This window comes from Electrona antarctica (assembly GCF_951216825.1).
Source record: "Electrona antarctica genome assembly, chromosome: 3".
Lineage (NCBI taxonomy): Eukaryota > Metazoa > Chordata > Actinopteri > Myctophiformes > Myctophidae > Electrona > Electrona antarctica.
The window spans coordinates 39,786,293-39,803,763 of record NC_136808.1 but is presented as its reverse complement, the minus strand read 5'-3'; the positions used below and the strand labels follow the sequence as shown (position 1 = coordinate 39,803,763).

The 17,471-nt window shown below is 44.8% G+C and overlaps 1 protein-coding gene across 1 annotated transcript in view; it reads left to right on the top strand.

Annotated features, from left to right (window-relative positions):
* Positions 1–2,298: 2,298 nt before the first annotated feature.
* Positions 2,299–17,471, top strand: part of nkd1 (NKD inhibitor of WNT signaling pathway 1) — a 55,649-nt gene continuing 40,476 nt past the window's right edge. The window contains exons 1-3 of the mRNA XM_079497194.1: positions 2,299–2,423; positions 2,563–2,595; positions 2,811–2,920. Coding sequence (XP_079353320.1) covers positions 2,399–2,423; positions 2,563–2,595; positions 2,811–2,920 — 168 coding nt within the window. The 5' untranslated portion in view covers positions 2,299–2,398. The remainder of the gene's footprint in view (positions 2,424–2,562; positions 2,596–2,810; positions 2,921–17,471) is intronic.

Sequence of the window (17,471 nt, the reverse complement as noted above, 5' to 3'; positions counted from 1 at the left end):
TACTTTGGCCAGTTTGAAATCTAGGGGGACCTGTCCCTGTTTGATGGAGAGGTTTACTATGTGGGTGATGATTGGAGGAATCACCAGTGTCTGTGGCTTCCTCCTCTGCTCAGCAGTGTCTGTGGCTTCCTCCTCTGCTCAGCAGTGTCTGTGGCTTCCTCCTCTGCTCACCGGTGTCTGTGGCTTCCTCCTCTGCTCAGCAGTGTCTGTGCCACAGCAGTGTCTGTGGCTTCCTCCTCTGCTCAGCAGTGTCTGTGCCACAGCAGTGTCTGTGGCTTCCTCCTCTGCTCAGCAGTGTCTGTGCCACAGCAGTGTCTGTGGCTTCCTCCTCTGCTCAGCAGTGTCTGTGGCTTCCTCCTCTGCTCAGCAGTGTCTGTGGCTTCCTCCTCTGCTCACCAGTGTCTGTGGCTTCCTCCTCTGCTCAGCAGTTTCTGTGGCTTCCTCCTCTGCTCACCAGTGTCTGTGGCTTCCTCCTCTGCTCAGCAGTGTCTGTGGCTTCCTCCTCTGCTCAGCAGTGGCTTCCTCCTCTGCTCACCAGTGTCTGTGGCTTCCTCCTCTGCTCAGCAGTGTCTGTGGCTTCCTCCTCTGCTCAGTGTCTGTGGCTTCCTCCTCTGCTCAGTGTCTGTGGCTTCCTCCTCTGCTCACCAGTGTCTGTGGCTTCCTTCTCTGCTCAGCAGTGTCTGTGGCTTCCTCCTCTGCTCACCAGTGTCTGTGGCTTTCTCCTCTGCTCAGCAGTGTCTGTGGCTTCCTCCTCTGCTCAGCAGTGTCTGTGGCTTCCTCCTCTGCTCAGTGTCTGTGGCTTCCTCCTCTGCTCACCAGTGTCTGTGGCTTCCTCCTCTGCTCAGCAGTGTCTGTGGCTTCCTCCTCTGCTCAGCAGTGTCTGTGGCTTCCTCCTCTGCTCAGCAGTGTCTGTGGCTTCCTCCTCTGCTCACCAGTGTCTGTGGCTTCCTCCTCTGCTCAGCAGTGTCTGTGGCTTCCTCCTCTGCTCAGTGTCTGTGGCTTCCTCCTCTGCTCACCAGTGTCTGTGGCTTTCTCCTCTGCTCAGCAGTGTCTGTGGCTTCCTCCTCTGCTCAGAAGTGTCTGTGGCTTCCTCCTCTGCTCACCAGTGTCTGTGGCTTCCTCCTCTGCTCAGCAGTGTCTATGGCTTCCTCCTCTGCTCAGTGTCTGTGGCTTCCTCCTCTGCTCACCAGTGTCTGTGGCTTTCTCCTCTGCTCAGCAGTGTCTGTGGCTTCCTCCTCTGCTCACCAGTGTCTGTGGCTTCCTCATCTGCTCACCAGTGTCTGTGGCTTCCTCCTCTGCTCAGCAGTGTCTGTGGCTTCCTCCTCTGCTCAGCAGTGTCTGTGGCTTCCTCCTCTGCTCACCGCAGTGGCAGCGGAGCTTAATTCTCTCGCTCAGTGTTCAGGCTGTTTTTGTTAAGAGGGGACGATCGGCACCATCAATTCTTATGTTTTTCTGTAGTCCTACTGTATCAAAAAAGTATAATTTATACTAAAGATGTACCGTATAATTATATAACATATATAGTTCTACAAGCAAGCACAGCAGTGCATGCAGTGCATATGGTTTCAGAGTGACTTCCCTGAAACAATATACTTACAAGGTCCTATATAAATTAAATGTGAAAAAATAACAGCAATTAATTGATGTGAAAAATAAGAAATGTACTTTTACTCAGTGTACTTAAGGTAAGCTTTTACCTTAAGTACTTTTTTACTCTTACCTATAAGTAACATTTTGACTGAGCTACTTTTACTTGTAGTGGAGTAAATCTGAACAGGTTGTATTTGTACTCTTACTCAAGTAAGGATTGCACACACATGCACACGCACACGCACACACACACACACACACACACACACACACACACACACACACACACACACACACACACACACACACACACACACACACACACACACACACACACACACACACACACTTTGAAGTTAACTCAGATTTGGGTAAGCAGCACTTTGTTGCCGTGGCAATGAATCAATTAGCCAATCACAGCGCGCACGAGAACGACAGTCCCTCTCGGCTATGGGACCTAAACTCTACCGTTCCTTCAGTGGTAAAAGTGTCGGGGTTTTTGGTTGCCGAGAGAGAGAGAGCGAGAGAGAGAGAGAGAGAGAGCGCGCGAGAGAGAGAGAGAGAGAGAGAGAGAGAGAGAGAGGAGAGGAGGAGGAGGGGGGGGAGGGGGCTGGAGGATCACATCAAAGGCTTGTTGTGTGGTTTGTGTTCTCTTGGATGTATGAGCTCCGTCTGGCTGCATTCATTCTGTGTCCGGGACGCGCTCTGCTCCGCTCGGGTCTGTCTGGATACCATACCGCTGGATATCTATCTGTTCTGGATTATTAACTTCACCCGATGCTTTTATATTCCAACTCGATGCATAGAAATGGGTAAACTGCATTCCAAACATGGTAAGCTTTCTCAATTAGCTATTCTTATTTCCCCCCTTGTGTCTTGTGCAGTGTGGGATAGCCTACAGCGGCAATAGTTTCGAGTAACGTTTATTTATGTTTTGTTCTCTTTCTCTGACTCCCCTTTCCTCACAAAAAGCTGCGATTTGTAAACCGAGGGAGAGTCCAGAAGGTAAGCACCAAGCATTTATAACACATTATACTCAGACACTTCGGCAACAGCTTTTTAGTTTGTAATTACGTTGAAGATGAGGCTGCATGACTGGAGGACGGAGATTTGGTCGCCCGCGCACGCACGCACGCACGCACAATGTAATTTGGTTAGTAACCATGCAGTTACGATAAATAGTAGTAGTTTATAATAATGTCTTTCTTTCTCCTTTCAAGGCGACAGTTTTGTAGTCAATGCCTGCTTGGCGAGGAAAGGAATGGACGATTGGCTGGTGAAACAGAAATACTATTGCACTAACAAGAATCACTGCGGCTCCACAGCTCGGGTAAGAAGCGCGATTATTCCTGCTTTTGGCTCGCAAACCACTCGTTGCTTTTTATTTGATGGGAGTAGGCCTACATATATGTTCCTAAATCAGGATTGGTTCATTTTACTGTTTACATTTTACTGTTTACATTGTAGGCTTTTATGTCTGCCGTGTAGCCCACTTTGAGTGCATCTAACTGACGTTGATGATCGCAACTTTGTGCCGTGCGGCAAGCAGAGCTATGGCTAGAACTTAAGACATCAAGTTATGAACTTTGCACTTTATGTAATGGCTCGTAATGGTTTTACATCTGGAGTTGTTTATAGCCTGACCTGCACGTAACGTTGTGTTTTCTACGGCTGTAGTAGGGTAGTAGGCTACAGCCTACAGGCCTACCGTCCGTTTACTGTATCAGAGGTCACGCTCAGGTGCTGCTGATCATTGTAAAAGTTGAGAAAGTTCTCCACAACTCCATGGGGACTGGGGACAGATTGCTCCATTTATCAGAAATATGAGTTGTAACCTCTAGCCTATATTGTTTGTTCCATGGCAAAAAAAACAACAACCTGATTGCATGTCTGAAGAAATGTTTGTGTGTGTGTGTGTGTGTGTGTGTGTGTGTGTGTGTGTGTGTGTGTGTCACACATACATTTCAATTTCTTTATTTGAGTCCACATTTATAAAATACATTATCAAGGGCACAAATATTTTTCAGTTGCTTCTGATATCCCGCACACTCGTCTCCGACTCTCAGTGCTTGAATCCAAACAAGCCCTGTACAGAATATAGGCACACACACACACACGCACGCACGCACGCACGCACACACACACACACACACACACACACACACACACACACACATTTAATTCCATTTTTTTTAGGCAGTTGTGAGACCATAAGTGTAAAGTCAAGTGTTAGCCGGTCTGCTCCTATGATGCATTCATGCATGCCTGCCACTTAAAGTGCACTCTTGAACCAGACTCAAAAGATCAAGACCTCACTGTCTGTTGAGCTGAATGCACTAAATAATTAAACCGACAAAGTGTTTTCTTTTAAAAATACTTTTGGGCATTTTTTTGGTAGATGTCTCATCATGTGACTCAAAGAGTTTACAAATGGAATTAACCAAATGGACCTGTACAAGGGTCGACCTGGTCCGTGGCCTAATTCTAATGCATACCAAACAGGGGGTCCTTGACAGGCTTCCAGGGGGTCCCCAGTTAAATGACTGATAGTTTAGAAACCAAATGGACCATTGCAAGACTTATAACTCTGACAGTGTACAAATGGTTGGTTCCGTTTTCTATTAGAGTTACAGCGATCCGTGACTTAATCCTAATGCATACCAAAACAGGGGGTGCTTGAAATTAAAACGTTCGAGAGCCACTGCCAGAAATGCAGATATTAGTTGTTTGTTTCTCATAAACAGATGAAGACCCGCGTCATGTCATGTGACAAGCCCATGGTGGTGACAAGGGCACATTGTAATGGCTGGAAAAGAGAAATGTTGGAGGTCTGTGGCCGTTTTTGTATTTTGGCATCGCAGTAAACACACAGTGCCGTTGTTGTCAAGTGAGGAAATCCTTTGGAATTGCTTCAGAGGAGCCTTAAGCCTCTTTGGTTAGCGATGCTTTCCCTCAAAGGAGGCATGTTTGAGGACTGAGAAGCACCATCAAAAAAGGAGGAGGGGAAAAAAAGAAATCCTCCAGGATGCTCAATTCCTCCACCCACACCAACAAGCAAGGCACTGTGAACAAGAAAAGTATCTTTTTTTTTTACTATGGCAACACAGAAACGGTGCTGTCGATTTATTCTACACACAAAGCCAGCCAGGCACATCATCACGAGACAAGAATACCTTGGCTATTTTCGAGAAACCAGATTATCAGAATTATGCCACAAAATGTGTAAACAGTCTTTTTTGGAAAGATTTGATTATTTATGCATGTGCTTAAGGCAGGAACAGTCACATCTACACAATTCCTTGGAAACATTTTATTTTCTCTCTTTCCTTTGGCGGAGACGTTTGCATACTGGTACTGGTAATGACTAAAGTCAGAGAAGTGAGTCTCTAGAAGGCAATTAGATCTCCTGACCAAAGTCCAAGTTGTATCTAAAGTCTGATATCACTGGAAGCTGTTTTTTTATGGTGACTTTTAGCCTGAATTCCCCCCCCCAAAAAAGGGTTGCTGGCATGTTTGTTTTGTGATGAGAAATGCATGGTGGGAGATGGGAGGCAGTTATTACATGTAGTTACTTTGCAGATTTCGATTATTACAAAACCACATACATTAACCACATAAAGCCCTATTGTGTTCTATGAAAATTTGCTAAAATACAAACTCACAACGCGCTGCGTTGCATAGTGATGCGACAATGCAGTAATCTTTGAAATAATTTGAACCCATTCTGGGCGGGAAACCCTTTTGGTGTTCCAACCCTTCTGGACGGGAACCCCTGTAGTGTACAGTAGTACACTACAGGGTACAAACTTTAGAAGATTTAGAAGCTTTTTTAGAATCGGCCTCAGTCCAAAATGGGTTAAAAAAAGAAAACGTAGTATATTTTGATGCCGATACTTTTGTACTTTTACTCGAGTAAAATTCTGAATTCAGGACTTCCTGTACCTGTAAGGATACGGTCCTAGCAAACTTTGATTCTGGCTATGCTTTTCAGGGAATGCTCCACGTTTCGAACTTGTGGATCTGCAACTTTTGTGTGACGCTTGTAGTATGATCATTAATTAAGTAAAGCGTTAATTTAGGAAAAAACTGCGTGCAAGCGACCAAGCATGGATTGTTGTGTACAAGTGTGTGTGTGTGTGTGTGTGTGTGTGTGTGTGTGTGTGTGTTTGGGGGGAGGGGGGGCACACACATGTGGTGTGGAAGTGGCGCTAAGCCTGACATGGGCCCGAGGCTACAACAGACATCTTCATCTTGTAACAGGATCCCATCATTGAGGAGAAGGCCAAATGTCTGCTCAGGGCTCTTGTTGGCATTATGACGATCCATCTGAAATCATGTGACTGTTTTCTAAATCAGTGGTTCTTCTGAAAATGTTTTATTTCTCTGACCCCCCCACCACCCCCCATCGGCCACCGATCGGTAATCAGACGATATTCACTCCAAATGACTCGATCGGTGATCGGTGATCGAGAAACTGTCTTGTATCATATAAGTGGTATAAAAGTCAATCAGATATAGGGGCTCCATCTTGCGGCAGGGACCCCTTTTCCTTAATTTGTGGATTTAGTATTGTGTAAGAGGCGTTCCCCCGTGCCACCACCTAAATCCTTAAAGCACCTCCACTACCCATTACATTATGCATAGTGGTTTGGGCGTTACACAACTTAAACCGTAATCAGTGTGCCAGGTGCCATTGCCTTTAAGAGATTGATTATCCATAATACATTATGCCCTGGATCTTGCCTTATGGAACAGCAACACGTGCTGCCTTGGAATACATTTATATTAGATACAGAGGGTTGTTTTGTGTGTCCAGTATCTGACTATCTGCCATCCACTCCGCGACCAACACAGCCAAGTTGTGCCCCCCCCCCCCCCCCACCCTCCCGTGTTGTTTATTTTTCTCTCTCCACCGCACAGAAATGCACCAAAAACACACGTCATTTAATTTACTCACAGTTCGCTCAAATCTGTCTCGAATTTGTAAAAGTTCGAACTGCTGTGTAATCTGTAAACTTCGGTCTTTCATTGTCTCCACCAGGCCGAAGGCATGGGGAGAGTGTATGTTTTGCACTCCGTCTGTGTAGTGTGTGTGTGTGTGTGTCCGTCCGTCTGTGTACAGCTAATCTCCGGCACCGTTAACCCGTTCGATGCCAAATTTTGCACACACACTCCCTGGATGCCAACGATGAATCTATAACGGCCTGTTATAGCGTCACCAGGAGGCCAACTTTTGAAAAAATGTTTTTTTTATAATACTCTATAGTCATGTGTTCAAGCCGGATCTGTCCGATATTTCATATTCCATCCTAATTGGCTAACATTGGCTTTCAAAGTTGGCAGTATTGGCCCGTTTTGAACAAAAAGCCTCAAATGCCACCCCTTTCACATTGGCCTGTTATAGTGCCACCAACAGGTGGATTTTTTGGAACAAAATGCCTCAAATCATGAACGCAGCGTGCAATTTACGTGTAATCTTTCTTTCAAACTTTCCTTCTAGGCTGAGGAATATATCCCAACCTTTTCACATTGGCCTGTTATAGCGACACCAACAGGTGGATTTTTGCAAAACACATTTTTGGAACAAAATGCCTCAAATCTTCCAATTGCCATCCAAGGCGTAAGATGAAATGGCACCCTTTTCACATTGGCCTATTATAGCACCACCAGGAGGCCACAACCTGACCTGCCCTGGTGGAGACCTGTGCCCCGAGGGGCACTCTATCTAGTTTGGTATATAGATCGCAAGTGTACTGCCTGTCTGCCTCTCTATGAAACAGTATCAAGCGAAAACGGAAGTTCAGGAAATCGGATTAACAGACTTGCACTGAACTATGGGGAAATCACATTGGAAATGACACCCATCTAGCATTTAATTGTCTCCACCAGGCCGAAGGCATGGGGAGAGAGTATGTTTTGCACTCTGTCCGTCCGTGTGTGTGTCCGTCTGTGGGTTATATCTGGTTTCAGTATTTTTTCATGATGTATTTTCTCTATTATTACGGTTATTGTAGCGGTTAATTTGTATTGGGGAGTGGGGCGGGGGTCGCGAGACATGGTCAAATCGTTTCCGGGGGTCCCCAGCCAAAAACTTTGAGAACCCCTGCCGTAGGGGACAAATTGGTTCCATTTGGAACCCCCCCAAGGTCCCTGGGACTCCTGTAACTGACTTAGTTTAGAATCTTACACTGTCACTAACATGTCGATTGACGATCCCCTTTGGACTTTGAAAGCTGCCAAATCCATTGTTTCACCTATTTAACTACTTAAAAACCCTACATACCCCCAGGGCTCTGTACTAGGCCTGTATGTATTTCCTGCTTCACCGGGTCACTGGAAATGAAAATAGACAACCTAGATGTTCACAACATCTGACACTGTGAACTATTTTCGCAGACTGTTTCCCTCAGAATATAGACACTAGACTAGGGTTTAAAAAAAGTGAAAAAAAGGCAATAGGGAGAAACAAACATCCTTGTTTTCAGTACTGAATACGTTTTTCTTTCTCCTGACGACAGCCGATAGTGTTTTCCTTCCCCAGATGGTGTGAAGTGAGCCGTTGCCGAAAGAGTTGGATGTTTTCAGACAGTTTAGCCTTGGTGGAACTGTATTTTTCTAAATAATTGAAGCCTGTGTGTGCCTAATGGCCTCTGTAGCTCAGAGAGATCATGAATAAAAGAAGAAGAAAGCTGTCTGTGAAATCAGTATTGATTTGGATGTTTCCCCTTTTGTTTTGTTTTTTGTTTTTACCGTTAACAAAGCCATCTGACGTAGTTAATGTTTCTTGTAAAAGTTTGGCTAAATATTTTTTTTCTTTATCTTTTGCTTTTTCCTTTGGCAGCTATTTACATTAGCCTAGAAGGTCCTGGGTAGAGATGTACCATTTTCTCCTTCCCGATACCGATTCCGATCTTGCATTGCCACATGTCTGACTGTCTGACATCTCACAGTGGATGTATTCTACCACCTCAAGCTGAGGTGGGACCCTCAGGCTTCCTTGAGTGGGGTTCCAAATGCTTACAAATCTGTAACTCTGAGCTTGTACAGATGGAACCAAATGGACTCCTACGGGTCGATGTGGTTCCATTTGTACACTCTCAGAGTTATGGGGGAGAACCACTGATCTAGGATTAAAAAGAATCAATATATAATAATAATCAATGCACGAGGAGACCAAGCAGCTTCTTTTCACCTGACGGGGGAGTTTCCCCGGTTGGACGTAGCGCGTGGAAGGAACATGTTATTCCAACCAGTTCCTTTCCTGTCCATCAAGTGCCCCGGCTAACCAGGGGGAGGCAGTTTGGAGACTATGTTTTTGTGGGGGTACCTACCCCATAGGGGACACGGGGAGAACATGCAAACTCCACACAGAAAGGCCCTTTCGCCAACCCTACCTATAGGGTATGGGTGCGGAGGACAGAGCACGCCCACAGCAGGAATCGAACCTACGACCTTCTAGCTGTGAGGTGACAGCACTACCGACTGTGCCACTGTGCCCCCAAAAAATCTGCCAGATTTTGCAAGAGAAACAAGCGGCCAGGTCTCCAGAAAACAAGCCCAAAAGCAGCGCCTATAGGCCGCACTTTTCACAGATAAAAAGTGCTCACAGATGATTTCCCGTTTTTTATGGGTACTTGAGTAAATGTAGCTTATTACTTTCCATCACTGCTGAGATAGTTATTTGGAGCCCTTGTTCCTCTAGCCACCCCAGCACCCCAGCTGGATTGGCATCCATGGGAATGTAGGTCGGGTGTCAGTAACAGTGGGGAAGTCGGAGGCCTGAAATTCCTTTGATTTCATTCCTTCCCAAATGTTGTTCCTGAAACTGGGGTTGATATTCTTCCCTATATCCTGGGTGCAGCTACACCTCAGCATTGATTAGCTACACCTGGCCTATTTGTCTATAGTCAGCGATGCTTCTCTGAATGAATTGAAAGTGTCCAATCACGTGGAGTCAGTGAGTGAGTGCTATGGACAGGTGGCTCTCAGTATTGGAGATCTGTGGCACACCATACCTTCAATGCATGGTGGTGTCCACACAAGTAGAGTACAGTACAGTACATACTGTATCAGTAAAGCACCTTAAATTGGTCAGAAAAGGTGTAGGCTGAAGCCAATTTTGCCTACCTCATTTAAATACAAAATCAAATATCAAAACAGATCGATGAACATGGTCTTGTAAATCGATTTAACAAACTGAAAAACAATTGATAAATACGTTTATTAATTAGTCCCCACAGGAATCCGTGGAAAAAAGTCTCGATTCCGCGGCAAACATTCCTAATTCAGCGGACAACAATCCTTGATTCCGCGGCTTAGTTAATATTCCGCGGACATTAACTTATTTAACCTAAAATGACCAGTTATCAAGCTATTTCTTAAAAAAATTAGTCATAATAAAAGATTCCAATAATCGTTTTTGGGGATCGATTATTATTATTATTATTCATGTTTTAATTATTTGTTTTGGTTGCAAAGGTTGTCATTCAAACCCTGCCCACAGTAACTACAGTTTAGACTAGAGGATACTTAATGTGGGTGTAATATTTATTATTTTCTGCTTTAGCATTGTCAATTTGTCATTGTCAGGACTCAGGACATGGATTCAGTTTCAGTAGGAACCATTTACACAGATTCCGTTTCAGAAGGAACCTTTTAGAGGACGGACCGCTTCGGTCCGCGCCTTATTTATGTCCCCTCTGGACATAAATAAACACAACACGTAAATAAAGTGTTGTCAGACACCTCACCATGTACCCTATTATAGTACCTAGACTACCTACGTATTACTACCTACTGGTACCTACTGGTAGTAATAAGTAACTTTGTCATGTTATACGGACGCTAAATTCTGCGATCGCGGAATCGCGGATTCCTGTGTGGGGACTAATTAATCCAAGTAAGAAAAAAAAAAAAAAAAAAAAAAAAAAGAATAACACAGAATCAATCTAGTCCGGCGTAGCACCACATAGCAAAACTATACCAAACTACATTACACTTCAGTACTTCAGTACGGTAGCTAGTACTCGTACTAGCTACCGTAGAGTAGAGTATGATACTATATAGTAGAGTATGATACTATATAATAAACACTTAAGTACACATATGTTTCCATATGCAAAAAGGAGACTCATATACCGACAATAGTACCAATTTTGTTTTGACAAATTCTTCTATTTAAACATGTATTGCTTATTAATAATACATGCATTCATCTAGGCTATATTTAGAGCTGTATTTCATTGTCCGACAATATTTACTAGTTTCTTATGTATGATAGCTACACGGGTCTTAACATTATTATGGCAGTGTTTACAGTAGGTAAACTGAATCTCCTAATTGTAGTGAGTGAATTGGTTAGTGCTAGGTAGTCTTATTCAGAGAGATGGCAAAGATGTCCTCTTCTTATAGGACTTTGTGGGTTTTGTCATGGCTTGAGACAAACTGGTGGAGTTTAATGGTAAACTTGGGGGGCTATGTTTGAGATGTGGCTTGTGCCTGCCCTGCATCCGATAGTTCAGGTGATAGCATATATATTGAACTCTCAAAGTGTTGACGTTTTGCACTCCGCAAAGTTTCGTCTTTTGACACTCCTCTATTCTTCCTATCCCGTTTTATCGCTGCTCTCTCTCTCTCTCTCTCTCTCTCTCTCTCTCTCTCTCTCTCTCTCTCTCTGTCTCTCTCTCTTCTCACTTCAGCCTTCCTCTGCTCTCCATCTGTTTCTTGCGTTTACCCCGTGGCCTTGCTGCTTGTGACTGATGAAATGAGACTTTGCATTTGAAGTGTGGGCCGTGCCGTGGTGGCGCGCAGCAGGCAGGCAGGCAGGCAGGGAGGGAGGAGCGTGTAGCTCCGCCTCCTCCAGCATGAGGCCCCCCTACCCATTGTGCCCACCCCCCACCCTCCCAACCGCCACATGTATAGCCTACAGCAGTGGTTCTCGAACTTGTTCATGTCAAGGACCCCCAAATCGACATCTATTAGTCTGTGGACCCCCATTTGAAAATATATGCCAGGGACCCCGATAAGAGAGGATGTTTACGGCTCTGGCAGTGATTTTTAAACCATTTTAATTTCAATGACCCCCAGTTTGACATGAGTTAGGGTTAGGCTACGGACCTCCCATTCTATCTCTGGGACCAGTTTGACATGCGTTAGGGTTAGGCTACGGACCTCCCATTCTATCTCTGGGACCCCAACTTATGTTGTAAAATCACTGTTCATTTAATTCTGAGAGTGTACAAGTGGAACGGGCCATTGGACTCTCTTGAGTTTCAGGCCCATAGGGGTTCCATTCGGTTCATATCTATCTCTAATTTAGCTATAGGGAACCCCTGGAACTCCCTCAAGTATCCCTAGGGGTCCCCGGACCCCACTTTGAGAACCAAAGACCTACAGTAGTGAGTAGACTACAGTAGGCCTACAGTAGTCTACAGACGTGAAAATACACACACACACACACACACACACACACACACACACACACACACACACACACACACACACACACACACACACACACACACACACACACACACACACACACACACACACACACACCAAAGGATGTGCATTTATTTATTAATTTTGCCAGCATGCTCCGCTGTAATTGGATGATAGACAGAGAGCATCCCAAAGAGTGAATCACGGTGGAACTTTTGCCCCCAACTCTCTTGTTTCACAGCAGGTTGCATGCCGGGTGTCTGATTTCAATTTTATTTATTTATAACTTTACCTTTTTTCTAGAAACTAGAATGTGTTTTGGGAGTATAATCCTGCAGATGCTTTTTTCTTTTTTTCCCCTTTTTTTTGCACATTTCCGCAGCCTTCATATAGTGTGATAAAAGACACAACACCCCTGCCCCACTTTTTCCCCTTTCTACCCCGTCTTCTTGAAGTTGCACTTTACTTTATCCTTGTCGTTCCTACAAACAAAACAAACAAAACAAACAAAAAACAGGACCCTTGTCTCTGGGTATAGCTGAAAGCACCTTTAAAACAGGACCCTTGTCTCTGGGTATAGCTGAAAGCACCTTTCAAACAGGACCCTTGTATCTGGGTATAGCTGAACCCTTGTCTCTGGGTATAGCTGAAAGCACCTTTCAAACACTCTTCCTCCTCAACCGTGTCAGCCCCCCTTTCCCACCGGCTGGTCCCTGCATGGCGTGCATGCTTGCTCGCTCGCTGCATGTCGCAAAAAAAGGAAAAGAAAAAAGAAAAGCCCCCTACCCCACCCCCACACCAGTGTTGCCAGATTTTGCAAGAGAAATAAGCAACCTGGTCTGTGACAACAAGCCCAAAAGAAGCAACTTAAACTTATGTACACATCGGCTATTTTAAATAGATTTCTTTCGGCTATTTTCCACACAAAAAAAATGGAAACATTCTAACACCACAAATCTGGCACCGGTAACAAAGCATTATCAGATGAGGGTTAGGGGATAAATACATATTAATGTGGGGATCCTTGACATGAAAATGTTTGAGAACCACTGATTTAAACAATAATTTTAAAAAAAGAGTTGGAAGCAAGCCCAAATAACTGCACTTTAGAAAAACACGACCCCAACTACCAATATTTACAAGCGACTTTACAGAAAAACAAGCCCAAAGTTGCTGATAATATTAAAGCAGACAGGGCAACACTGCCCCACGCCCTGGCGTTCCCACCAGGGCTCTCTCTCTCTCACCCCTCTGCAAGGGGAGGCCCCCACACACCTCCCCTGGGACAGCAGGGCCCGGCCGGCCTGTTGTCGTGGCTCTTTGAAGAGGCTGGGAGTAAAGGTTTTGGAGGCTGGTGCTCTCCAAAGAAAAGACAAGCCATGGCCTTTGGGTTAGAGGAGGTTGGGGGGGCGGGAGGGTGGGGGGGATGGGGGGGTGCAGCACCTGGCTAAAAGACACATTTATACTCTGTAGTACAACAGTGTTACTGCTTGCTGAAACAAACAGATTTGTAAGTGCTTGTAGATCTTGATACAGTTCCAGTGGGCACCTCAACATTAAATTAGCTTTTTCTTTTTCAAAATGTAAAACAGATTAACAACGTTTTGGACAATGGTGGGAAATGCACGGTACATCATTATCAGACCTACCCTTCATCCTCGACTGGCTGTCACACTTGCACACTTTCATTTGTAGTAATACTCACATCTTTGCACACCTGTAATACAAAAATAGAGTATATACAGTGTTATCAGGGGCCCATTGTTCCAGTTAACGTCGATCTGTTCTTGCGATCATAAAGTATATATAAATTAAAGAAGAAGGGCTCTTTTTGTGTGTGCGTGCGTGCGTGTGTGTGTGTGTGTGTGTGTGTGTGTGTGTGTGTGTGTGTGTGTGTGTGTGTGTGTGTGTGTGTGTGTGTGCGTGTGCACGTGTGTGTGTGCGTGCGCACGTGCGTGTGTTTGTGCGTGTGCATGCGCGTGCGTGCTTTGTTTTTCCCATAAGAAGATGGGAGGAGGAAGTCTGGGGTTGACATCGACGTAGCTGAAGGGGGCCTTTCAGTGTCGGGGGGGTGTGGGGGTATGTGGGGAGTGGCATTGATGTCACCTCTGGGATTGCGTGTCACATAAATGACTCTCCCCCCACCATGTGACAATGTGAGGCAGCGGCTGTGAGGTTCGTCTGTTGTGGGAGAATGCTGTATGCCTTCCGGGAAGCTTTCTTCCTGTGAAAGACACAGATGATGCTACAGAGGGTGGTAAAGGTTGAAACATATAGGCAGATATATGATCCACTTCTTCCCGTCATTTTCCTGAACGTTGTGTCGTCGCGTTAGAAGCCCACAGCGCTTCAGCTCTCTAAAACTCATTATTTTCCCCCACTAAGAAATGTACACCTTGATGTTATGGTCCCTTGATAAAAAATAATAATATATATATAAGTTAACTTCATTAACCCATTTAGACCCGAGATCGATTTTACAAATGCCTTCTAAATCCTGACAGTTTTCTGAAAACCTATGTTTCTATGTCAGTGGTTCTCAAACATTTTCATGCAGTCAAGGACCCCCAAAATATATGTAATTGGCCACTGACCCCATCTGAAAATATGTTGTTCCAGGGACCCCCCCCCCCCCCCAGCAAAGATATGAGTTAAAAACGTTCACTCTGAAAGAATATATATTCAAAGATTTGCGCCACATTTTCACGATTTTTCAAAAATAGCAGACCTATACAAGTATTTTAACATAATGCTTTAAACACCAAAAGGGGTTCCCGCCCAGAATGGATTAAATAGTCTGAAATAAAAGAGAGTATTTAGATTTTGTCAACCAAGGCATTTAATTGCTCACTATCCTTTTAAAAAGAGACTTTCTTCATTCAATCAATGTCCCTGACCCCAATCCCCAGTAGAACAGTTTGGAGCACTTCAACAGGGGTTTTGAAACACATTTCATTAAACCAAACTTCACTGGGAAAGAAAAAATATTATAAAAAATATAAAATATAAAACGTACTCAATGACCTACTTTTAATCAATCAATTTATGTTGAAGCTTGAGGCATGGCAAAACTACCATGACTGGGGTATGCCAGATATATGGGAGCAGCCTATGTGTGTGCGTGTGTGTGAAGTGGTGGTGCCTGCACGCGTGTGTGTGTGTGTGGGCGGGTCTATCATCTTTGTCGGGTGATCTCATGTCCAAGACAGTTACTTTTCAGGATTCAATTTCAAAAGTGGCAAATACAGCAGATCTACAAGCGTGAAATGCATCACTTCGTGTCACGTTTTGAGCTTGCAGATCTGCTGCTTTTGATGCTTTTTGTGTGACGCTGTATTACGATCGAGTAGGGCGTTCATTTATGAAAAAAACACCAAAAGTTAGAATATTGAGATAAGAGGTTTCTGCCCGACAGCAACGTTATGTACAGTATAGTGTGCGTGTGTGCGTGTGAGTGCGTGCATACATGTGTGTGCTTAGTTAGGGTGCTGTTGCAGTATGTCTGGAACGGGCTGTCCGGATGCACTCTGGAGATCAAAGGCGTCTGAATGTGCTCTGAATCCCGGGGGATTAGCAGCTGAGATTTGCGCTTTGTTTTCCCAAATATCTCCCTCCTCCTCCTCCTCACTGAGGAGTGACCCACAGACAGACAGACAGATAGACAGTCGCTGATCATTTCAAAGCATTCCCTTCTGATCTCTCTCTCTCTCTCTCTCTCTCTCTCTCTCTCTCTCTCTCTCTCTCGCTCTCTCTCTCTCTCTCTCTCTCTCTCGCTCTCTCTCTCTCTCTCTCTCTCTCTCTCTCTCTCTCTCTCTCTCTCTCTCTCTCTCTCTCTCTCTGTATATCTCTTCTCTCCCTCGCTCGAGGGTTTGTTCTGTACTGAAGATACTCTTACAGTATGGCATTTGTTTTGAAAATATAATTCAAAGGGTTGAATTCTGAGGAGGAGTGTTATTCCTTTTTCCTTTTTTGGCAAAAGGGGTTAAAAGCAGAAAGTGTGAAGTGGCTCACACGGCTGACGGGCATGCACGCACACACGCACGCATTATAAATACTTCCACAGCCAAGCTCAGAGACATTGAAACCCATGCTGCTGACGGAGAAGATTTACGACTCAGCTGAGCCTTGAAGTGGTGGGATATCATATAACATTATAGAATTTTGGAAATTGGGGATTTATGTTTCGTGGCATTTCTGAGTTATTTGAAAGAACAGTGTAGTGGGGGGGGGGGGGGGGGGACTCCAATGATAGTGATGATGATGATGATGATGATGATGATGATGATGATGATTAACCTCTTAAATCCAATAAGTCTTAGTGAAACACACCTGAGTTACAACTGTACTTGGATCACTTTTTCGTCCCTTTTTTCGTTGCAAAATGAGCGAATGTTCCCCCCAGAATAGCGATGCAGGGGTTGACAGTTATTCTGTAAATATGTAAATCTGTTTGCTCCTCCTCCCCCATGTCTTTGGGTACTTAGAAAAGCACTACATTTGAGATATTATTATTATTATGAATTATGACGACATGATAGCTTTGTATGGAGGGGAACCAAAAAGAACGTAGAAAGAATCCTTTGGATTATACATCTCCCAAACAGTTTGCAGAGCAGAGTGGGAACGTGTGGTGAGAGAGAGTAGAAACAGTGGTACGGGCCAGTGACCGAGGACCATGAGATTATATGGTCTCTGTCGGGTGGAAACCTCACATGTCCAATTCATCGTGTTACTTTTCAGGATTCAAATTCAAAAGTTTTGCGGCGCGTTTAGAGCTTGCAGATCTGCTACTTTTGATTATTTTGTGCGAGACGCTGCATGTACATTACATGCTACAGCGGCTGTAGTATGAGTTCATTTACAAAAAACGTGGAAAGTTATAGAATACGGAGATAAGAGGTTTCTGCCGCCGACAGCGACGATATGGAAGAGAGGCCGTGGGACTGTGGGAGAGAGAGAGAGAGACTTGATCGCCCGTGGTGGCGCTTGGCTCCGCTGGTAGCTCTCCAATGGGAGCCGAGCCGCATGCCCGTTTTAATCAGCCCACTTAAAAGGCTCCGCTCAAGTGGGTGTTTAAGTGTTTAAGTCCTGAATAATTTTCTCCTGTTTGTTTATCAGGTCCCCCTGCGGCCTGCGCTCCGGCCGGCCTGCTCAGCGAGCGAGCAGCTGAATAGTACAACTCGAGCAGCAAGTCTTAATATGTAGGATGAGATCAACATCTGCATAAAATTGCTCGCGTGACGGCACATACGCGCGTACAGTTTTAGACACGCACACGTGACCACACACACACATAGCCTACGTGATGCAAAGAGACGCATGCACGCACACACGCACGCACGCACGCACGCAATACAGGCATGTGCAGCAGCACTTTATCTGTTTATCATGCCTGACAGCCACAGCTATCTCCTGCTGCTGCTCATTTGTTTTCCTAAGCA